Source organism: Xyrauchen texanus, chromosome 25 (genome assembly GCF_025860055.1).
Source record: "Xyrauchen texanus isolate HMW12.3.18 chromosome 25, RBS_HiC_50CHRs, whole genome shotgun sequence".
NCBI classification, from domain to species: domain Eukaryota; kingdom Metazoa; phylum Chordata; class Actinopteri; order Cypriniformes; family Catostomidae; genus Xyrauchen; species Xyrauchen texanus.
Window position 1 is genome coordinate 20,593,726 of NC_068300.1, and position 25,313 is coordinate 20,619,038.

At 37.0% G+C, this 25,313-nt stretch overlaps 1 protein-coding gene across 1 annotated transcript; it reads right to left on the minus strand.

Annotated features, from left to right (window-relative positions):
- Positions 1 to 5,812: 5,812 nt before the first annotated feature.
- On the minus strand, positions 5,813 to 25,267 carry LOC127618501 (SLIT-ROBO Rho GTPase-activating protein 3-like). Its single transcript, XM_052090991.1, has 24 exons — positions 25,111 to 25,267; positions 22,718 to 22,807; positions 21,504 to 21,675; positions 20,884 to 21,046; positions 20,302 to 20,364; positions 20,063 to 20,191; positions 19,308 to 19,436; positions 18,998 to 19,219; positions 15,651 to 15,752; positions 15,312 to 15,497; positions 15,044 to 15,128; positions 14,919 to 14,943; positions 14,656 to 14,752; positions 14,502 to 14,562; positions 14,307 to 14,384; positions 12,291 to 12,419; positions 9,679 to 9,784; positions 9,358 to 9,582; positions 8,785 to 8,846; positions 8,520 to 8,688; positions 8,144 to 8,242; positions 7,489 to 7,620; positions 6,813 to 6,879; positions 5,813 to 6,516 (listed from the first exon to the last, which is right to left on the minus strand). Exons 2-24 carry the CDS (start codon positions 22,782 to 22,784, stop codon positions 6,361 to 6,363), a joined length of 2,724 nt encoding a protein of 907 aa, XP_051946951.1. The 5' UTR covers positions 22,785 to 22,807; positions 25,111 to 25,267; the 3' UTR covers positions 5,813 to 6,360.
- Between the last annotated feature and the right edge of the window lie 46 nt (positions 25,268 to 25,313).

The window sequence follows — 25,313 nt, forward strand, 5'->3', positions numbered from 1 at the left end:
TTTCTTTAATTTATATTTGCATGTGTGCTCCACACATTAAAATATTTTTGGTTTAAAAATTTTGAAATATAAGGTTTTTCCCATATGAGAGAAAAAATTGAAGTGAAAGTTTGTGAACTTTGTAGAATTATCTGTAGTCCTGCATCAATCGTCCTTAAATAGTCTCCCTTTAAATTATAGTGAAAGTCAAAGTGGATTTGATTCATGAAATCTTAAAACTCTTACAACAACTGACCTAAATTAACCTCTCCATACAACAGATGACCCAATGGGATCACAATGTGCTTAACACAGTCTAGGTGTTGATATCTTAGCACATTGATTTAAAAAGTTTTGTGGGCCTTGGGAATGGGTTAAAAAACCATTTGAAATCTTTGGCAACTGTACATCCTTATTCAGGCAGATGGTGTTCAAATGGAGGAAATTCAGCCCAATTGTTAGTCTTCCCAGGAGTTTTTGAAATCAGTGTAAGAGCAAATGTAACCAAATGTTACATTTATTTTATTGTTGTGTACCTTACTGCTGATAATATGTAATGATAGTAACATGTACATTCCAATTTGAGAATTCTAAATTGTAATTTCAGTGTATTAAATATAAATATCTATTCTTGGGAGATTTTTTAGACGATGCATTCCTTGTAGAGCGACAAATTCTTAATTTTTCCATAATTTGTGCATTGCCAGTTGCTAAATATGTGCATGAAAATGTGCTATGAATATGGTACAAACATGCAACTGTTCCCAGACAAATCAACAATTCACAATAAAATAAAATGATTACTTTATGGAGAAATAGAAATGGAAATATGATTTGCTCACATGCAATACAAAAAATATGCCCTTATACTATACATGTATAGTATATACATTACAGTAAATATACACCCCTCTGACATACACATAACCTGTAACCTGGTTAAAACCTGTAACTTTGTAACCTGGATTATCCATTGAATCCTGTTAAATCAATTTCTTCTGAGAACAGGAAATGCAATGAACACCAGTATTAAACTAATGTGAACCGCTCAGCAAGTGATTAAGCCTTAACGCTATATTAAACACAGTTTAGGTGCCATAATACACGACAGGGCTGCGGAATATAGATTTTAATCTCTGAAACATTCCTATGAAAAAAGCCATAATTTTTTCCGATCCCTAATGCTTTGCAGGACAGCTATGCAGTGCTTATTAATGGCGGGTTTTCAGGAGGACAGCAGAACATTTCTTCCTTTTTATGCTGTGCCCAAGGCCATTCTTTAATTAATTGCTGTTGCTTTAATAGAGAGGGTTTATAGAGATATAAAGGGAGAGTGTAGCCTATTTGTTGAAAGGTTGACACTGAATGGTCAAACCACACCATGAATGAGTATTAAGGGTCAGATATAAGATGGGAATATGAAGTGTGGAGCGGAGGGGGGCGGGGCCGGTCGGAATATCGCGCGCCCGGTCCCCAATCAGCCTGATGAGGCGCGCGAGGGATAAAGGCGGCCGGTGACGATTGTTCGAGAGAGAGAGAAATTACGGACATGTCCGTCATGTGTGCTTGTTTATGTGTTTTTCAGTTTCTCATTAAAATATAATTTATGTGGACAAGCCGGTTCTCGCCTCCTCCTTGCCCATCCTTCAACTGTGTTACATGAAGTTTACGAAAATATTTTTATAAGATCACTAACAGACTTAGCAGTCACTTAAATCAATATAGAAAACTATATAACTCCAATAAACAGCATAATGTGGCAACAAAGGTTTATAGGGATAGTTCGCCCAAAAATGCCCATTTACTCTCATGACATTCCAAATGTTTATGACTTTCTTCTGCAGAACGAAAATTACGATTTTTAAGAAGAATATCTAATCTCTGTAGGTCCATGCAATGCAAGTGAATGGATAGATATTTGTAGCATAAATATCACATAAAGGCTACATAAAAGTAATCTATACGACTCCTGTGGTTTAATATATGTCTTTTGAAGTATTCCAATCACCTTGGGTGAGAAACAGATCCTTTTTCAGTATAAATCACAATGTTTACTTTCAGAATGTGAAAGTAAAAGTAGTGATTTATAGTAAAAAAAATAAAAAGTACAAAATTTTATCTGTATAGTGATCTGTTTCTTACCAACACCTGTCATATCACTTCTGAAGATAAAGATTTAACCACTAGAATCTTATGGACATGGTTGGGAGGGTTACTTTTGAAATGTATTCCACTACCGATTACAGAATACGTGCTGTGAAATGTCATTTGTAATGTATTTCGCTAGATTAATCAAGGTAAGTAACGTATTCTAAATACTTTGGATTACTTGTTCAGAACTGGTAGATTTGTTTTACTTGTTTTGACGATAAAAACTCTGCCAGTACAGCAAGACAAAATACACATGTTAAAAATACATTATCTGAAAAACCTAAATATCTTATGTAGTGTTGTTTCTAAAACAAGATTAATCTAATTGATCTTGTTTTAAGGATTTTTAGATATTTTTACAGGAAAACAATACAAAAGTTATTATCAAGAATATGATTTTTGCCCTAATATCAAAAGTCTTACTAGAAAAATGAAATTACGATCCAACGTGAATATTCTTCATGAAAAAATATGATCGTATCTGGTAACGTGCATGTAAAATGGCTTGTAAAATAATAAGGCCTCTCAACAACTTCTTAGACAGTACAACTTTGTTCTTCCTGTTCTGCAGGACAGTTGATGTGTTGCAAGCTGTTTCCTGTTTCATATCAGGGTGTGTCGACAAACTGCCATTCTTGTGTTTCTTGTATCTGTACTCTGTCCTAAGCCCTCATGTATCTCATATCAAATATGTATGTCACATCCAGAAAAGGTAAAGAATGATTTTATTGGTTAGTCTAGTGGAAGTGTTACTTTGCTGAACAGTATATAATGATGTGTTGAACAATAAACATCGGAGAATGATATGATATGCTTTGGTGTATGCGTGTCATTCTCTCCTCATGAGGATCCGGATCGAGAACAGCAACTGCAGACCTGAATTTAGATTTTAAGGGGCACTCCTAAAATTATTTACAGTTCTTGGGGGCTCGTCCGGGATATTTCCAGACAGGTAGGACAAAATGATATACAATTGTGAGAATCCCCGTCTGTTGAAATATTACACGCAAAATTTAATAGAGAATTCGACAGTTATGACTACAGTCGGGGGATCCTTATTTTGAAAGACAGATAAGGAGGCTTTATACCTCAAAATGTGACTATAGTCAAGGGAACACTATTTTGCAAGATAGATAGGAAGGAGAAAAAAACTCAGTTCTAACTTGCCAGTATACTGTAAACAATATCGTCTATCAAAGCAAAAAGAGGAAGGTATTGTTCCAATAATACAACAGTGCCTGAAACAAGGTATTTTGAAACCAATTCAATCACCATATAACACACCAATTAATCCCATGAAGAAAGCTAATGGAACATGGCGATTAACGCAAGATTTGAGGGTCACTATGGTCAACAGTGGTTCCTGATGTGTGCACAACCATTAAATCCATCCCAGCAGATCACACTCATTTTAATGTTATTGATTTGTGTTCTGCCTTTTTCATTGTGCCAGTCATGCCTGTTATGCAGCCCCTGTTTGCATTCATGTATGAAGGCCAACAGTACCAGAATATTTAGAGACTTGCCTGCTGTGTTTTCTGCTGTATTGCACGCTACTCTGAAGACACCACGAACCTGTCTATTGCAATATGCTGATGTCATCCTGGTGTCCGGCCCGGACGTCGAGTCATGCACAGCCACTTCGACCATTGTGTTAAATGTGTAATCAAAGGCTGGTTTCAAGGCATCCAAGAAAAGCTGCAATGGGTGAAACTGAAAGTTTGATGTGGCCATATTGCCTCCGGAACCACGCCTGCCCATCCCTGGCAGGTCAGCGCTGACGAGTCTCGAGGACGTCCCTACAGGACCCCCTCCTCTGACTACAACACGCCCCCTGCCGGGTGCGCGGAGCAAGGTAAGTGCTTTGAGCTTTTTCTCAGCACCCAAGCCTCGGAACGTGTGTTTGCCTCCCAACGTTTTGGGACGTTGGGAGGCAAAAAAATTACCTGCTCCCCCCCGCCGCGAGGCCCCACCAGGTACGTCCAAAATGATCGTCCCGTTAGTGCCCCTCGAACAGAGTTTAGACGCATGGCTTGCGCTTCCCAGTCCATCGCGTTGGCTGGCCAGGACCATCCGACTCGGCTACGTGATTCAATTTGCCAGGCTCCCGCCTTGTTTTAGCGGTATTCGCTCCACTCTGTTGAATGGCGAAAACGCCAGCACCTTGCGAGCAGAGATTGCCACTCTGCTACTCAAGGACGCGATAGAGCCTGTCCCTCCAGCCGAGATGAAGAAGGGTTTCTACAGCCCTTTTTGATTGCCCCAGCCGCTTTTTAACTCTATGATGAGAAATATATAGCGAGAAAAGGTTCGGCTGGCTGGCTGGCTCCCATGCAAGTCATGTCGTCTGTTTCCGTATGGGTACGGGGAACCTAAGAGCGGTATATGACACCTTATATTGGGGGCGTTGTGGAGGGTTACATGCACCCGACCCAGCTGCTTCTAGCACGCAACAGCCTGCTTGGACCTGGCTCAGCAGCCACGTAACATGTGTTAGTGCATGCCGTTTTTAAGTGGGACCCCTTGTGTCACTAAAATCGACACAACGTCGAGTGAGTGAAAGAAGGGGAATGTCATGGTTACTGTTGTAACCTCAGTTCCCCAATGGAAGGAACAAGACGTTGTGTTCCCCTTGCCACGTCACTATCCCTACCACTGTAACGCGCTGTAACCATATTCTCGGCTCCTCAGTGAAAACCTGTCTGGCATTCGCTCGCCCGCACCATAGTTCAACCAAATATTAAAGTTCTCTCATAATTTACTCTCCCTCATGCAATCCCATACTTTCTTTCTTCTGCTAAAAATGTGAATGGTGAATGGTGGCCAGAACATTTGAGCTCCAAAAGCACATAGTAGTATAAAAGTTATCCATATGACTCCAGTGATTAAATCTATACAGTATATTCAGAAACGAAATGATAGGTGTGGGTGAGAAACGGATCAAAATGTAAGTCCTTTTTTACTATCAATCACCACTTTCACTTCCCCATTCTTCTTTTGTTTTTTGCAAATCGTATTCTTCATGCATATCACCTCTTACTGGGCAGGAAGGACTTAAATATTGATCAGTTTCTCACTAACACCTATCACATCGCTTCTGAAGACATCGATTTAACCACTGGAGTCATATGGATTACTTTTATGCTGCCTTTATATGATTTTTGGAGCTCAAATGTTCTGGCTACCATTCACATGCATTGTATGGTCTACAGAGCTCATTTTTAGCAGAAGAAAGAAAGTATGGGATTGCATGAGGGAGAGTAAATTATGAGAGAACTTTAATATTTGGTTGAACTATCCCTTTAAAGTCTAATTATCTTAATTGTTCATTCCATTCCATGTTCATTAAAGTGGAAAATTCTGAAATTGTGTAAGACTGAAATCAGAGATGTTAATCTTACCATGAAGAGAGAAGCTAAAACTGAATAAAATTATTTCTAAGGGCAGAGAGAAGTTTTCAAGCAGCTTGTAAAAAAGGATGAATATTATTTTTATGTCTTAGAAGTTAAATGTGCTATATCATAAAGCTTATGTAAGAATGCCAAAAAATACTTTTGTTTAGGTTTTCTTAAAGGAATGGTCACATTTGAGGAGTCTGACTGCCCTCAAGTGTTTGTAAGGCAGCACTACAATCTGCTTTAACATTATGATGACAGAAAAAAACAGTCACTCTATACATGTTTATTCACTAATATGTTATTTTACCCCCCAAAAAGGCAATGTCATTACACAATACATTTCAATGATCACTCAAAAATTTTAAATCATTCAGTGATTAAATTTAAATAAGTTCTTGTTCCTTAAACAATGACTAAGAAAATGAAATATACTTTAAGTATACATAAGCATTTTTGACCACAGTCATGAATAATGTGTTTTTTTCTGGGATAATTGTGTAAGAGCTCTAATGGGGAGAGCTCTGAATTCTGATGGCTGAATTGAGTAATGACAATAAATTATAGAAAACATATGTTAAACAGACTTTAAGAAAGGAAATGGCAAGATATTATTATCACTAAAAGTCAGCTGTATCCACTCATACCCAGCCAACATAGAGAATTCACATCTTTGGGTTGAAAGCACCTCTGCAGTGCAAACTATAATAGCTCAGACATCTGTGACACTAATGTTTCACATCAATTTTCTTGTGTTTTTAAATGTAGTCACCCAAAACTTCCCCTTGTTCTCATTTTTTTTTCTTCATCAGTCTGTTTGGTCAGCTGATCTAAATCAACATTTTCCTTTCCATCCCAGTCCTACTTTGTTTTGAGGTGTTTGCACAGGAAAGGATGAGGAGATCTCGGAGGATGTAGGTACGTGTTGATCCTGGGAAGATTGTTTGGAATGGAGCTCCTTAAACACTGAGTGCATCATATCACTCACTTTCTGCAAGATGTGATGGACAAGAACACACTTTTGTTTAGACCAGTGACTCTTCGAGTGTACTTGGAAAGATTTTTATTTTGCCAAACATATGAAACAGAAATGATGATGGAACATTAAAACTATTAGGGCTTTCAGTCTATTCATAATGAATTAATCTATGAATAATTTATCTTTTGTTTGTAGTTAATGCATTAACACAAGAAAAGAAAAAAGGAAAAGAAAAAAATGGACAATACCACAAAATCACTTAGTATGGAGAACTCATTTGGATTATAACTTGGAACAAACTTCCTGACCTTATCCACTTCTGTTGAAGTACCCTCTCCACTGCCTCGTTCTATAGTGGATTGTCCCTTTTGAGGGCTGTCCGAGTGACAATACAACAAAGACAAACACTTCTTTAGCTGACATTTAGATACACATTCCAAAACAGCCATTATTCTAATTGTGAACATTGTTTCTAGAGATCGACCAATGTTGTTTTTCATATGTATTTTCATATGACTCCATTGGTTAAATCTACATCTTCAGAAGTGATATGATAAGTGTGGGTGAGAAACTATTTAAGACTTAGGATTTTTTTGAACTATAAATCATCACCCTAACCAGTGGCTGGATGTGAAAGTTAGAATGGAGAAGTGAAAGTGAAAGTGGACATTTAGGGTAAAAAAGGACTTAAATATGAATCTGTTTCTTACCCACACCTATCATATTGGGGTGAACTATCCCTTTAAGTGTTTTGGAATATAAAACTTTGGACAATATGTCTTCAACTATGTGAGTTCATCTTTGTTTTGGATTATGTCTAACTTTATTGGTTAACCCAATATTTAAGAACCAATAAATAATTAAGTGGAAAAGTGTGCAGTAAATATCAGTTAAAATATTTACCAAACCGTTTATTGGTCTGTCTCTAATTATGTTTATTAAAACCTCCATAAATAACAAACAAACAAAAAATCAATTACTCACTCTACTGTTTTCCGTAGAGCCCCTGGAGAATTTCCTGACCGCACATATTGTCCTGTCGGTATTTGTAACAAAACCTTTCCAGAAGTGACCTGACTGGAAACAACCCCAGCTTTGTCACTAGTGACCTTTAGCCTGGAGTATGAATAGAGTGAGAATTATTTTCTAGTTTAACTAGTAACTGAGTCATTAAATAATTGATCATCATTATGTGGTATGAATGAAGTTTTCACGTCACCTAAAGTTCACATTGATTACATGCATGTTTCATTTCCTGTGGTTATATAGACAATGTAGAAGTCACATCCTAAACAGATCATAGGGTTAAGCATCCCTGTGCTGCTTTACTAAACATCAGCAAAAACAAAAAACATCCAGTGAGCAGCAGTTCTGCTGGTGGAAATATCTTGTTGATGAGAGAGTTCAATAAAGAGTGGCCAGACTGGTTCGAGCTGACAGAAAGGCTATGGTAACTCAGATAACCACTCTGTACAACAGTAGTGAGCAGAACAGTATCTCAGAATGCACAATACGAATGCACTTGAGGCGGATGGGCTACAGCAGCAGAAGACCACGTTGGGCAATTTATTAAGACCATTATTAAATGTTGCACAGTGAGTGTAGTTTATGCTCATAAACAGTCTGTAAAGTGCATTACCGGGTGGTTTGCTCAACTCTCGGCTTTTCCTCTGTCTGGAGTCTACCACAGCTGAATTTCACAGCATCCTTCCCTTTCTGATTTTGCCATCCATCCACACTGAAGAACAGTGAGGGAGAGAGAGAGAGAGAGAGAGAGAGAGAGAGAGAGAGAGAGAGAGTTCAGAGGTGTTAAGACTCTGGGTTCTGCCTTGTGGTAAATGACTGCCTTCAATTAAAATTCAATTCTTGTCATCAAACTCCAACAGAGAGTGACATACTTGGGTATATATATATGACTTGATTATGAGCAGTCATGTCAATAAACATGAGAATCAATAAGTAGCTTCTTCAGACAAAGCTTTTCGACCCAAGAGATCCACATAGAAAAAACCTACCTTGACACACTAATATATTTATTTGGGATGAGACCCTTTGTCCCATTCACTTCCCCTCTCCACCAGTCAGAGGAAGCTTTGCTGTGTAGAATGAGACAGTCCCTATTTTTAAAGGACAACTCAGCTGAGGAACGGCCTGTGAAGTCAAACAAGGCCACTCCCTGCAGCTCTGCACATCAAAAACAGGCACTATGTATTAAGAACAGACCAAAAGGAATGAGTTCTTTTAGTCCAAATGTTGAAAAGTGAGTCATTTTAACCTTACCTTTTGCCTCTTTAATTTGAGATTGGTCTGATTCAACCTCTCCTTCCTCTGCACCAGCTTCACTGAAGACATGAAAAATATAAAACATGCTTAAAAAGATTTTTGCTTTGTGTTCATAACACATACTCTGTTCATGCATGTGTGTGTTTTAGGGATGGACGAGGCCACTTTCTTTTCGATCGAATAGTACTGTCAAAGCCAGTACTGATATTTCTATTATATGGAACGCTTTTGTGATTTCTATGCATAAAATGGGTCATTATAGCCATTTAAAATGATTAATAACTTTAAATAAACTGTAAATATTTTAACTTCTTGAAATGAAATAATTACTGCATCATATGTTGAGCAGGTGGAGACATATTTTCTAACATAGTTCATTTTCTTTTTAACTTTGAAGCTCATAATACACTGATTTTCAAGGTAAATATATAATAAAATCAAACATTTTGGATCAACATTTTTATGTGAGGATCAATCCTCTCAATTCAACAACATTATCAGGAGTATTAATATTTCAAGATCGATCTGCCCATCACTTGTGTGTGCCTGTGTGGGTACACTAATTCTTACCAGTCTTCTTCTTCCAGTGTCATGCACTTCTCATACACTGGCCCGGGTAATTCATTGTGGCTGGGGAAGATGCTCTCATGATGAATGATGATACTCGTGACCAAGAAATTGATCTGCTGAAGTGCTGTCGCATCTCCACTGTCTGGCCCCCTCACCAAACTGGGCCCAAAGCACACTGCCAGGTTATATGGCTGCATCATATTTTCATCACTGTACTGGGAGACACTTTACACACACGCACACACGCACATGCACATACAAACATTCAGTAGTGTGAAAAAAATGTAATAAACTGCTATAATATAGTGTTGCGATACTCACTGGTGAAGAAATGAAAAAAGATATCTCATGACAATTATCAGTGGAGAAGGGTATGAGGAGATGACAGACTTCAATTTTGCCAGTTTTTTTGACTCGTCATCTATTTCTGAAATAGAGAGGAGGTTAAAGTTTTGTGGCTTTTAGACCATTTCTATTAACTTTGATGTCATGCAAATGTAAACATTTAAAACTAACAGTCTATTCAGTGAACATGGACCAAGCGAGAACATGGCCTCAGCACCTGAACTTGTTGGGAGAGCACGGTGTCAACATTGGATTACCTACAAGACATGCCTTTCAGTATGTCGCATAAAACTTCCCGATTCAACACAGAAATTGTCCTCATCAAACCATTTTGAGGGGTCTTTTACCTCCTGAGACCCGAGCATGACAGTTGTGTGCATTTTCCATTTCTCTTTTTGATTTGTAACTAGTGGCACCTAATAAACATGCAAAAACAATAATAATAATAAAAACATAATTCTTGAACAAATAGTTTTCCTAAAATTTGATAGCGACATATGTGAACAGTGGGACTAAGTTGTGAAATAATAAGAAATGGAGTAATACCAAGCTATAGAAAGTTTTTTTTTATTATGTTTTCAGGAGTGTGGGTTATTCATGTTTTTCAGATGTTACAGACATTACATCAGAAATGAGCATAATTAATTCTGAATTAATTAATTATAAAACTGGCAACCATGTTGAAATAACATTATACATTATAAATCCTGAATCTATGTACTGACTACCATTGTCCCATGTCTGCTAAACATGTTGAGTGGTAAAAACATCATCTGCATCCTGAAACTTAATTTGAGGTTGGATTTTAGTTGTACATGCACTTAGCTGCATGGAGAGCTATAAGATGCTCCCTTGCTCCCTATTTAGTGAATGACATAACCTTCAGTATGTTGTCTGTCTGCACTGGTCTCAGAGAACTGTTCGAAATGCACCTTATTTTCATCCAAACTCCAACTAAAGCCTCTGAAAGCACAGTTTTGACAGCTTTTGGATGAACCCATTGATTTTCATTGTGAAAATGCACAGTGAATATAGGATTTCTAAGGAAAACATTTGCTAAAGTACAGATTAGTGCACATTGTGTTTAGCAGTGTTGTATTTAGCGATACATTGCTCAAATTAAAAAAATGGCATATCTGATGAAACTAGAGAGTCTAATCTTTGGACTCAAACAGGTTTCAATGTAACAATGTAACCCTGTAAAGCCTCACATGAAAGAATTGTCAGATTTGTATTTATTTATTTTATGTTTTTTGCACAGTTTTGTTTTTGTATATCATATATGATACATCATTAGGTCATTATCCTCCTGAGGCCCAGCAATTCATGTTTGTGTAAAAATCTAATCTTGAAGTATTATTGAAGGACCCCCTGGGATTTATAGAGATTCCAAATGTTTGAGAGTTTGGCCATGACAACTTCCTCTCCTTGAGCTATAAATATGAATTGAAATGTATCACAGTTCAACTCAGCACATCAAATGAAATATGAATGAAATATTCTTTTTCAATAAACAATTTTTATCATATGTATTTTATTCACCAAACACTATACTGACATTTGAAAAATGGACATTTTGGAAAACTTTTTTCGCTGGGTCTCAGTAACTCAAGATGACATCATAATAGCTTGTAATGTAAAATAATGAGATCTTTATAATGACTGAGCAGGCTGCATATATGAAATACACAGAAATATTAGTTCACACTTGAAATATATCTTAGGAAAAGTATGCCAGAATTTTCAAAGCTCTGTGATTTTTTATTTATTAATTAATAATATTATAATTTTTTGTGGTGGGTATGAATATAATGTAATTGTGATTGAGCTCAAAAGCCTGTTGTATAATATTATATACATGGATTTCAACTGGCTTTTTCAATCAAATAATATTTTTTTTTTAACCAAGCACAATTTGCTAATATTCAGCAAATACTCATTTTAAAATATCAGTAACAATATAATAATTTTTGTCACTTTTACTTTATAAAAATCACCAAAGGTTTCACACACCAAAAAAACATTTTTGGAAAATTTGTACAAATATTTTTCCACCAAGAAATGCCTGGAAACGTCCACCAGGTGTCAAATTTGATACAGATGGGCAGGGTTTATTATGTTTCTTAGCAGATATAGTTTTGTTTTGTGGCATTTCTCATAAAGTCAAACGCCACTGTGGTAGGCGCCATATTGTTTTGTCACATGACATCAAAAGTTTAACTCTTTACTGACAGCCCAGAGTCTTCTGAACTAAGATCAGGTGGTTTAAATTAATTTAAATTATGCGTTGCGCATATCTAAGGGCAAATACAACATCCATGCATGTGTACGCGGGGTCGCACGAGGAAAAATAAGACATAACACACACACACACACATACATATGATATTCCATCCATCCATCCATCGTCAACCGCTTATCCTGTGTACAGGGTCGCGGGGGCTGGAGCCTATCCCAGCTAACATTGGGCGAAAGGCGGGGGACACCCTGGACAGGTCGCCAGTCCATCGCAGGGCCACACATAGACAGACACACACACACACACACACACACATACATATGATATTATTGTTGTAAAATATTCTTACGACCACATTCCATCAGTTGGTCATAACTGTCCTCAGAGAAGAGGGGTTTCTCTAGCCCTCTAAAATAAAGCTTCAGTACTCCCGCTACTGAGTCCATGTCACAACGCCCATCAGTGAAGGGGTCATCTCCTATGGAAAATCAAAAAAATCTAAATCTATTATCAATGCTGTAAAAGGGAAGTGGAATATTTTCATGCCCATTCAGTGGATGCAAATTCAATGCAAAATAAATAAATAAATGTACAGTATCTCTGATAATTAGGTTAGAAATAACCAATTCACATGCCTAAATTTGGTATTTTAAATTGAGTTGCATGCACACTTTGTAGAACATTTGCTTTTTTGTCACCAACCCTCATGCTGCCAAAACTTGACTTTTTTTTTTTTTTTTCAAGTGGAACAAAAAATTATTTTAATATACTTTTAAATTATTTAAAATTTTTAAATAATATGTTGGGATTTGAACATTGCACACTAAACAAAAAGTATACCACAAGACATACTTAACCTACTAAATTGTTAAAAAAGTGTTATTGTTAACAGCTTTTCAGCCGGGTACCTTTCAGTGGCGCAAACAGGGCAATAAGTATAGTATGGGTATTTTATTTCCAGCAATTTTGTGTGATTTAGCTAGTGTTAATTTTGACCCTTTAATAAAAAGATGATCGTGAAGGTTAATATTATTAAAATTAATTGTATTCCAAAATTCAACTACCTGCAACAATCTCTCCCTATAGGTGTCCCCCTCTATTATTTCAAGCAATTCGATAGCATAGCAAAGTCCTTCATTTGGAATGGTAAACATCCCAGATTACATTTCAGTAAGTTACATAGGCTGATTGACAATGGTGGGCTAGGCCTACCCAAGATTGTTTTTTTTATTATTATGCTTTAGTTCGCAGAAATTTGGCCCATTGGTCGCTTCAACCTGAGAGAGCCCCTCCCTGGTTTTGTATTGAACAGGAAGTTCTTGCTCCTATTTCGCCAATGCAGAGCCTCTCTATCAAACAAACTGGAGAAGTTAAGTTACACCCCGTTATCTCGCATTTGCACTCGGTATGGACAAAAGTGTCCAGAGTGTTTAATTCAGACATTCATTTAAATGTTGCCTCGAGCATATGGATTAACACAAAATGATGTATTAATAAGTCCCCTTTCTGCTGGTGAGAGTGGATTTTAAGGGGGGTTACTACACTCGGTGACCTGTCTGAAAGTGGAGTGTTGAGATCCTTTGAAAATATGGTTCAACATTTTGGGATTCCCAGATCTCAGTTCTTTAGGTATTTACGTTAGCGGCACCACCTGCTCTGTCCTATATTTGAGAATAGCATACACCCCCCTTGAGCGGAAGATACTCTGGGAGTGGTGATTACTGCTTTTGGGAAAAGTCATGAGGCATCATTGTATTACTCCCTGCTAATTCAGAGTCTGGGGGACGTTGCTTTAACATCTCTCAAGAGATTATGGGATAAGGATTTAAACTTGGTATTGGAGGAGGGAGTGTGGTCTAGATCCTAAAAAACATGAAGTCTACATCAAGAGACGCAAGGGTGTGTCTTATGCAATTTAAGATTTTACATGGATTCTATTGAAACCCCTCTAGACTGTATAGGCTTGGTCTGAAAGACACACCCACCTGCTGGCGCTGCCAATCAGAAGATGGGGGACACAACCCATGTTTTTTGGTGGTTTGTTAAGATCCAAGAATTTTGGTTGAGGGTTTAGAGTTTTATGTGTGACATACTGGGCACTCAAATTTCATTTTACCCCAGACTCTGTATTATAGGCAATGGGGCAATCATTAATAAACACATAAAAAAATGGGTCCTAGCCAGTGTTATGATCGGCAGACAGATTGTTCTAAGGGGATGGATGTCGGCTGGAGCGCCCTCATTTCAAGAGGGGCGCTCAGAGATGGTATATATATATATTTATTTTTTTTCTTTGGAAATGTCTTATCTCACAGAGGTAGAGATATGAGCCTGGAGCCTGCACTCACTGAACGAATGTGTGTACCTTTCTCAAACTCATCCTTCAGCTGATTCACCACCATTTGAGAGCCTGGCACTCTAAACAATCCCTCATGATGTAAACCTTACCAGATGGGAAAGAGGGAATAGGTTAGAAAATCAGTGATTAACATAGAAAGAATGGAAGAAAGAAACATTAGCAACTGACTCAGTGTGGTTTGAAGATTAGACTTTGATTTACCATTGAGGTTGATGAAGCGAATGCAGCTCTCCACCACTGTAGGAATGAGCTGTCCTGTTGCCTAATGGGGAGAAAGTAGATGTGAGTCAGAGGCCTTCATCTGAACTCACTTTCGAGTGAATACAGAACACTTCTTGAATCAGAGAGAGTTTACTTGAATGTATGATAGTAGATCCCCATTGAACAGCCTCTGACTGATCTGGCCACAGTGCTGACTCTTTCTGTAACGCACAGATCTTTTGGAGCATGTTCTAATTACATAGAAATGGTAAACAGAGAAATCTTGAGTTATAATCAACACAACTCTAAACTGCTCTGTACAACTAAAACATTAAAAATTTAAAGGCACGTATCCTTTGGTCCAACCATTACCTCTGGTTGTGAATGATACCAATTAAAGGAGCTTTGTTTAATTACCTGGAGTAATCATCAATGCTTTCCACTGATAAGAAAAAACAACCAGAAGAACATATGAGATGAAATGATTTCCCTTGATCATGTGAAATGGTCTTATGGTATTGTGGTAAAGGACATTATATCACCTTTCTGAATGGCAATTTTAAGCAGGTCATGTTTGGCCTCCAGTTTTGATATTAAAGAGCTGTTAAACAGTTTGTCCCTGACTTTCTGGAATATGAAGCCAAAGTAATAGAAAAGTCAAATAAAAATAGACAATACAGTAAATTAAAGTGCACTTTTATTATTATTATTATTGGCATTATTATCAGTGGTGGTGGTAGTAGTAGTAGTAGTAAAGGTAGTAAAAGAAGTAGTAGTAGTAGTAGTAATATTGTTGTTGCTTTTGATTACCGTAAAGTACAAACTCTCAGTGTCGGGAAGGCTGGCTCGACGCTTAGGCTGGTTGGTCTTGCTGCTTGATATATCATTGCTTCCCTCCTGAGATGGGCTACTGGGGAAGTCAGAGGTGGATCTAAATGTATCATCAGCAATACCATCCAGCATGGAAGACTGAGCTGACTGAAGTATTTTGCTGGACTGCAATGGATTTTATTCACGTTCATGTTTAGATGAAAAAGAATTACAGTATATTGAGTACACAAACGTAAGTATTTAATCATCCAAGGATAAATTATGCATTCTATCATTTGAATTTGATTTATTTGTGTTTAATAACAGATGATTGTGTACCTCTTCAACCTCTACAGTAACTAAAGACAGCCTGGACTGGAGCTGCTGAAAGCGAGTTACCAATTCACTTCTCATCTCACACTTGGCAGACACCTCACACACCTGGAACAGGACAGATATAGACACAGATTTTGACAAACAGCCATTAAGGCCACTCCTGAGAACATACACCTTAAGACTAAAATATATACAGTAGGTAACACTTTACAAAAATGTTCTATTTGTTAACATTAGTTAACAACACAAGTTAACATTAACTAACAATTAACAATACTTTTACAGCATTTATTAATCTTGATAATTGTTAATCAACATAAAGTAATAACTGTTTGCTGTAAAACTTGGCCAGGATTTTACAGTAGATTTAACAGTAATTTCTTACAATAAAATACTGTTTTCAATATTTTCCTGTAAAATCAGTGTAGGCTAGGCCATTTTATGCCACAACACAAAGAATTACTGTGAAAAATACATTTGAATATCGCATAGCATTATGGGAAAATGGTGTTTCGTTTGACACCATTATGGTGTTTAGTGTTTATGGTCTTTGGATGAGACCTTATCTTAAATATTTCTAATTAAATTTCTCCCAATTAATGCAATTGTGTTTAGGAACACAATTTATTGTACTGTAATGTATAGAGATATTAATCAGTTTAGGTGCAACTTTATGTCGGACAATTAAGTATACTACACCATGTGATGCACTTAAAAGTAAAGAAATAGTATCACTGTAACCTTAAAACAGGGAACGTGCATCACAATACATATTTTTGGTTATGGTTAGTTTCTTATAGGGGATATGAGAAAGAGTTTCTCACACAATCTGGTTATTATTTATCATATTTGGGTCTGTTTTGAGTATGTGGGTCAGCCTGACCTAAACCAACTTGGCCGCCCATGGTGCAGGACTTTGTGATATTTAATTATATATTAATCAATATTAAGTGAACATTGTCTAGCACATTATTTAGCACCTTTTGAAGTGTGCGTATACCCTGAGATATGTTGCCAGATTAAGGGGAGAAATTGGGTTAATCCACAATATAACAAACACAAAATTTATTACACTTTCACATGTCATAAATGCAACCAAAAGCTATTCTTTTCTCAGTTTTGTCACATACACTCTCTCTCTCTCTCTCTCTCACACACACACACACACACACACACACACACACACACACACACACACACACACACACACACACACACACACACACACACACACACGTATGATATGTTTTAAAATAAGAGGGAAAGTGTTATGTATACCCTGTCTTGTTGCCCTTTTGTTTGCCATTTTTGTCACTTTTGCATTTCTTAGTTTTCACTTTAGTCCCTTATGTAACTCCATAGTCCCCTTGTTAGCGTTCGTGTTTTCTGTCATTGTTTTCACCTGCCCTCATTAGTTTGCCTTTTGCTTCTGTTAATCACCTTGTTATCTTGTTTGAGTTCTGTTCGTTCATTGGCCCCTTTTTCCCATGTTTATGTATTTATACCCTGTTTCTTTGTTCAGTCCTTGTCTATCGTTGTTTGATGTCAGCCTGGTGTGTGTGTGTGTGTGTGTGTGTGTGTGTGTGTGTGTGTGTGTGTGTGTGTGTGTGTGTGTGTGTGTGTGTGTGTGTGTGTGTGTGTGTGTGTGTGTGTGTGTGTGTGTGTGTGTGTGTGTGTGTGTGTGTGTGTGTGTGTGTGTGTGTGTGTGTGTGTGTGTGTGTGTGTGTGTGTGTGTGTGTGTGTGTGTGTGTGTGTGTGTGTGTGTGTGTGATGCGCGCATGCGCTTCCCTAGTCCGCTGTTTGTTTACATCGTGTTTAGTTAACAGTTTTTTATGTTTGATTTCCCCATTGTGTGTTGTTCCTTTGTGTTTAACTGTTTTGTTAATTAAATAAAGTTTAAACTGCGTTTGGATCTGCATCTCCTCGTCTGCCTCGTTGCTCAAGCGTTACAGAAAAGTCAGAAACACCTAATTTTTTAAAAACACAGAAATATTGATGACTTTTTTGTACCTTAATAGGGCAACGTATCCTGGGACATACAACTCATAAAATCCAAAATATCTCAAATATATAATAAAATTCAAAATTATATATAAAATTTACTATTTTCATGCCTGTTTTAGGGTTAAATGAACAATGAGGAAGGGATGTTTGCAAAGCTAAGCTACGATATGGCTGGTTTATCACTCATTAACTTTTTATCATGAGTTGTCAATCAGGCATGGAAAATATCAACACTCTGCATACAAAAATCAAGGATGGTTGATTTGGTTTGAAAACCATAAAGCATCTTGAGATAAAATGATGTCCTAAGTTGTGGTAGCCATGGTATAAGTGGAATAATTGACTCTGGCCCATTGAATTACTGAAAAATAATGCACAACCGAGGTGTAATGTTCACTCCTCTGCGTGTCGTATGTGCACTGTTTTTCAATAATTCAACGGGCCAGAGTCAATTATTCCACTTATACCACAGTTACCACAACTTAAGACATCATTCAGGGTTTTATCTCACACTATATTGTGTTTGTCCCTAAAATGCTCTTGTGAGTGGAACTACTTTCTTCCACCACGGATTCAGCATCTTGCTTTGATACAGTCCGAGCCTTCATTGCTAGTTCGAAAATGTCACTTTAATTTACATTTATGCATTTGGCAGACGCTATTATCCAAAGCGACTTAGCACTTATTACAGGGACAATTCCCCCGGAGCAACCTGGAGTTATGTGCCTTGCTCAAGAACACAATGGTGGTGGCAGTGGGGATTGAACCAGCGACCTTCTGATTAACAGTTATGTGCTTTAGCCCACTATGCCACCACCACTCCTCGACTTTACAACAAGCAAAGGAGGGTAGCAAGGCTTGCGCTGCTTTACTGGAGCACTTACTGGAGTAATAAGAAGTGCTATTTGTGTGTGTGTGTGTGTGTGTGTGTGTGTGTGTGTGTGTGTGTGTGTTTGAGTGATTGAAAGAGAGTAACTCAGAAGGCTCTTTGAAATAACTGAAATAATTTGGCAAAGTGAAATGGAACAGTAATGCAGTCAAGACCTGGAACTACTTCATAGCCATGTGCTTAGTTGAAAAATAATTGCCCACCTGAGAAATTCCGTCAACCAATCACAATCAAGCATTCAACAGGCTTGTGTATACAAACAGATGTTTGTATTTGATGTCTTACAGAAATCATGTTTCTTTTGAAAATCATTCGAACTGTGGTATTAGGGCAACAATATAAACTGTAGAGAATGAGAGCTTTCATTTGAAATGAAATGTCATGTGGAAAATAATCAAAAGTATATAAGATATAATGTTTTAGATGTATTATACAGACTGATTTTGTCATGCAGTACCTGGTCGCCTTCATAGGGTTGATACTGAAAGCGGAGGGGCATGCAAAAGGAAGAGTTGTTGGCCTGCATGACAGTGTCTCTGTCTTGGTTCTGGTTCAGTTCTGAAACAGTCGTGTCCAGCTGCTGCAGCCCAGAGCTCAAGTTCTGCTGTGCCAGCTGTTGACTTGTCAGGTAAAAACGCAAAACCTTTGATATGGACTGGTGGTAACCCAGGTCACTGCACTGAGAGAGCATGCAATAAAACAGCTCATATTAGACCTGCTCAGTATGGAAACCTATACAGTCTTATCTAGGTTATTTAGTGACTCACGTCTATGAGAGTGGAGAGATCATGAAGGTAGTATTTGTTCATGCATGCATTCGCTGCAGCCAGGTTGAGCAGATAGTCGTTGCGCGTTTTTGTGCACTTCAGCTGAATTTCTTGAACTTTGCATTGTCTCTGTACACACATAGAGAGCGAGAATGTAACCTGAAAAGTTAGTTCAGTCGTACTTATAAACACAAAAGGTAAATACAATAACCAAACACTATAATTCAGAAAGTGCCAGTCATATGCAGAGCGGGAAGTGGATAAATCTCCACTTTAACTTTTACATTCTTCTTTTGTTTTTGGCGAATCACATTCTTTGTGCATATTACCACCTACTGGCAGGAAGGATAATTTATAGTAAAAAAGGACTTAAATATCTATCTGTTTCTCACCCACACATATCATATCACTTCTGAAGATATAGATTTAACCAATTTAATCTTATTGTTGACTTTTATGCCGTCTTTATGTGATTTTAGAGCTTCAAATTTCTGGCCACCATTCACTTGGATTTTATGGACCAACAGAACAGAAATATATATTTTTTTAAATCTTAGTGTTCAGCAGAAGAAATAAATTTATACACATGGATGGCATGAGGGTAAATAAATGAAGAGAGCATTTACATTTTTAGGTGAGCTATGCTTTTAAGCTGGACAGGAGAAAGTATTTTAACACCAAAACACACTTCAGCTTATAACAATTTCACTCTTAGTAATATGGCAATTTTTTGGTATTAAAAAAGGGGGGTATACTTTCTCTATGAGTCTTTCCATCTTTTTGGAAGTACATTGCTTCTGTTTTTCCTCAAGTTTGGCTGCCTCTTTTAGTTTGCCTTCTGCAGAAAGGAACTCAGCATAGTACTGGTAATACGTCTTCATGGCCTGATTTTCAACAAACATATGAAGGTGAGTTGTCATGACATTTTACAATCCATTAACCTTCAGTACAAGCTAACAATCTTTACGATTCTAAAACACTGATGGAAACTCACTGTTTGTAGTTCTGCGGTGACCTTTAAAAGTCCATCCTGTAACTGGGTGCAAATGTCTCTACTCTGGAAAAATAAAAATATTGATTAGAGGAGAGACAAATGGGGGAAGGAATAGATTTTATTCTTACTGAGCAACCTGATATGATTGTTTTATGACTGTAATATAAAGTGTAAGTGGCAGGTGACTCTGCCAAAGGTGTTAATTTGTGTATTCCTGTGCACTGTTTGCAAACAAGTGTGGGTGCAAAGGAAGCTGCATGATGTGGGCAACTGCGCTGCTTCAGGTATTTTAGTAATGTGTGGGTGTTAATGTCTGCAAATTTGGAAGGATGTGAAAATGTGTGTATGTGTGTGTGTGCATGTTTGTGTGTGTTTAGGGGTAGGGTTAGGGGACAGAATCTATAGTTTGAAAAGTATAAAAAATCATTATGTCTCACCAACATGTGTGTGTGTGTGTTTAATGAATAAATATAGTAAGAAAATGCTTAAAAAAGTTTTGTTTAAAGGTTAGGGCTATGGTTTGGCTGGTGTTTATAAAAAGTGTTTTATAAAGTAACAACAGTCTATGCTGGGTTTGTGTACCCGTTTAGCCAGGCGTTGAGCATGCTCTAAGCAATGTGAAAGCTGCTGGGGCAGAGTGTTGCTGTAGCTGTCACTCAGCATGATGTGATCTCGGCTCTCCTGACGTGTTTGTGTCAATAACACCTGCCAACATTTAAACACTGACTGATGACTGGGCTCCTTCCTAAGAGTGTGATAGGAAGAGAGAAAGATAGAATAGTTATGATCTTGCAAGTCTCTAGAAAGCAATAGATACCCAGTCAGAGTATGTTTAAGAGTATGTTAGTAACCACATGTGTGGTTTATCATATTAACTATGGTCATGTTTGACATACAGCAGTCTTTATTTTGAACATGAGCTAATTCCAATGTTTAGTCATTTAAAGTTTGTTTTGTGAAATGTGTTGCTTGAAAGGTGAGCTTGTGCCATCTTTCTTTCAAAGTAAATGTTACTTGGTTTCATGCTTTGTTGGTATGGCTAATGCAATGACATATGTACATTTTTTAATTATGCATACAGTCAGTGTTCAAATATTTTTTTGTGGCCACTAAATACATAATGCAGACATTAAAACAAAATAATATATCAAGGTCATGAATAGTTCTTTATGCTTTGAAAGTGACTCTTTGTATGCCCTCACTTCCTGGTTCTAGAGGAGAATCTCTCAGAGAGTTTGTCCAGCGAGCGAGCGTACTCCCCCTCGATCTCGCCTCGTCTGCGCAAGTAATCAATCAGATCCTGCAACAGCTGACTCTTCTGCTCAATCTGACCATCAAATATCTTCAACTGTTCAGCCAGCTGCAACCGTACCTCTAATGGAGAGAGAGAGAGAGAGAGAGAGAGAGAGAGATATTTCTTTGGTTCCCCTCCATTTGATTACTCTCAGACAACACTTATCATAATTAGTTTATAAAGACAAACATTGAGAATGGTAGCCTTGCCTGAAAGTAAAAAAAAAAAAAGCCTTGAAATTTGAAAGTTAGACAGACAGAAAGACAGATAAACGATAGATAGATAAACTTACCGAGGGCTTCATTAGTAAGACCTGAACATCTATATATTCATGCAAATATCTAATCAGCCAATCATGTCGCAGCAGTGCAGTGCATAAAATCAGGCAGATACAGGTCAGTAGCTTCAGTTAAAGTTCACATCAACCATCAGAATGGGGAAAAATGTGATCTCAGTGATTTGGACTGTGGCATGATTGTTGGTGTCAGACAGGCTGGTTTGAGTATTTCTGTAACTGCTGATCTCCTGGTGTTTTCACGCACAACAGTTTCTCGAGTTTACTCAGAATGGTGCCAAAAACAAAAAACATCTTATGGAAATGCCCTGTTGATGAGAGAGGTCAACAGAGAATGGCCAGACTTGTTCCAGCTGACAGAAAGGCTACAGTAACTCAGATAACCACTCTGTACAATTGTAGTGAGCAGAATAGCATCTCAGAATGCACAACATGTCGAACCTTGAGGCTGATGGGCTACAGCAGAAGACCACGTCGGGCACTTTATTAGGACCATAGTGTTACTAATAAAGTGCTCAGTGAGTGTAAATCGATTGATCAATAGATAGATACATTTGGGCTATGGACCATTAAAAACCTTAACCTAAGCTTAAGTTTAGATATGATTTAGTATTAGATACTGTGAAGAGACAAAGAAGAATTTGATTTTGGTAACATTTTGTCTGTCTGAAATCTGTCTGGTAATAGTGGAAGTGCCAGTGTAAGCATGTAAAACAGAATTACAGCAGATCAGCAGATTTAATTTCTTTAGGAAAGAGTCAAAACTGGGTCCCACTTTCCCTTCCTCAGAAAGCCTCCAGAGTATGCATCGTTCAGTCATTTGTTACCTTTGATTTGTATGTCATAGTCAGCCGTTCCCACTCTGTCCCTCCACAGTTTGACGTGGGAAGACATTGTAGCCTCAACTGGGTGAAAATCTGCTAAGAACAGATGCCATGTATAAGTGTGTAGATATATAAGTGTTTACTTAAAGAAAAAAAGGTCAGAGCTGTTACTGGCAATTAATATTTTTACATTTTTAGAGCTGTCAATCATATGCAGCAACCCTTAGAAATATATAATATGTGCACTGACTTAATGTGGACACAAAATAAGTTGTTTGTAATATCATTTAATTCTAATATAAAAGTTAGTTTTCTTGAGTTGTCCACCTGTAAATTCATAAATTAATCCGGACTATGGACAATCTTAACTGTTAGAATAAAAGGCACATGTGTACATGTACAATAACATACTTTGATCTGGGACAATCAACCATTGTGTACAATTAGTATCTACAGAAGTGTTGAGAATGTAGCTTATTCATTTGTAATAAGACTGTGAAGATTATTACAGGTCTTTTTACAATATCTTTGATCATTTATTCTGATTGAAAATAACTAGAACATTTTTAAATTGTTAACTGGATTGTCCAGAGATATTTCAACACAAGGCTTGCTGTTACCACTGAAGTGAGCCAGACTTTGTGAGCTAGTGTGAAAAGTGAAATAATTTTAATTGGCATGTTCAAATCCCATCTATGGTCCCAACTAGGATGTCATGAAATTTCAGACCGAAAGGTTGTAGTTAAATTGCAGAAAATCTGTGTTTAAGTCTAAAACAGGTAAAAATGACCCACAAAATCATGGAAGGTACATTCACATTGCAGAAGACAGTGCAGTCATTTGGGGTTTCCACTCTACAGTAGAGTATTCTCATGCAACATGTGACAGCACAGCAGTCATCTTCTGCCATGACCTACAGCACAGTGTGCGTACAGTGCACTGTTCACTTTAATTGAACCTAAAATCTAGTCTAGGGTGTTAAAAAAGGGAAGGTAGCAAACTTCCTGTTAAGAGCATTCGAGAGCAAATCAGACAGTGGAAATGCACTCCTACCATGACTTATTACAATTGGTCACTCCACCTCTCTAACTCTCTCTCTTTCCTTCCAACACTCTTCACAGACACAACTTCCCCATTTACAGTATATCTCATGAAAATTCACCAAACATTGTTCACAAATTTAATATACGTTAAATCTTGCAAATATTGAAATACATAGTTTTGCATACATACACTGATAAAACAATGTCTGCAATTTTAACAGTAAAAGACAGTAAAAAAATGCTACAGTAAATAAACGTTAATTGGTTAACGGGTAGTTAGTTACCTTAAAATATACGGCAAATAATCATTTTACGATAAAATGTTGAAAACATTAACTTTTTTACATGTAAAAAGTATGATTTTCTGTATAATTAACAATAAAAATGTATATTATGTTTAACAAGAGAGTACATGTACTTTATACAGATAATTATTGTTAAAATTACGGTAAAAACAATAATCAGGTGTTCCCAGAATTTCCTGCATGATCAATCACATTTCATTATATTTTATGGGAATAGTTATGTTTCTTTTTATTTTTAATATTTACTTTGGGGTGTTCTGTGTTATATTTGGTGTAGTTTAGTAAATGTTTACTGCATTATTTAGATTTCACATATGTTACCCTGATGGTGATTAGTGTTTGTGTGAGTGACACTGAGCACTTTCTCTACATATTTGTTGGTTATATTCTTGGAAAGGCCACTATTGATGAACTTCATGTCATCATGTGCCTTTCTGTAAATCCTAAAATAACAATACATCATTTGTACAGATTCAGAAGGTAAAGTATTAAGTTTATATAATGCAATAATCTAAATGGTAATCCATTGTAAAATATACAGGCATCAAAAATACATCCTGTAAAGACTGAATCGTGGTGACTAATTCTTATTGAAAATTTCTGGCAACCACAGGTTCCAGTTTTTTACTGTAAATGTAACCGGATATTTTAATACAGTGTAGGTTTCCAGCCACTGCATTTACACTTTTGTTTAATGTCCTAATATTTAATTGTGTCTATAACAATATCTAATCTAGCTTACAGAAGGTTTCTTGCAGTATTTAGGAAGGAAATTATTTTAAGAAGAAAAAAAAAAACCATGCATATATCTATTAATGCAATGTGCAAGGCTAAAAAGCTGTTACTCATTTATTCTTCACATTATACTTGTATTTTTTAAATCCTGATAACCAGAATGTATGTAAAATTACCAAATGAGACATGCAGGGTGAAAAATACAAAAGCAAATCTTAAAAAATCAAATGCTACAGAAAATAAGCAATGCTTTTTAATTGCATCTGTACATCATCATGGTTTTTATTTTATGCAATAGCAGCTGAATACTTACCTATCTAATTCTGGCAGGTGCAAACACTAGCCTCCTCAATATGTTCCTCAAAATCTTGTCTGTCCTTCTTCGGTGATATATTTTCCAGTTCAAACCCCTGAGAAATTATCTGTCCTATCATATCAGATACAGAGAGAGAGAAAACTGTTCTGCTTCCTCTCTCTTACTCAGTCACTGCGCACTGACATTAAGCTGAGTAAAAC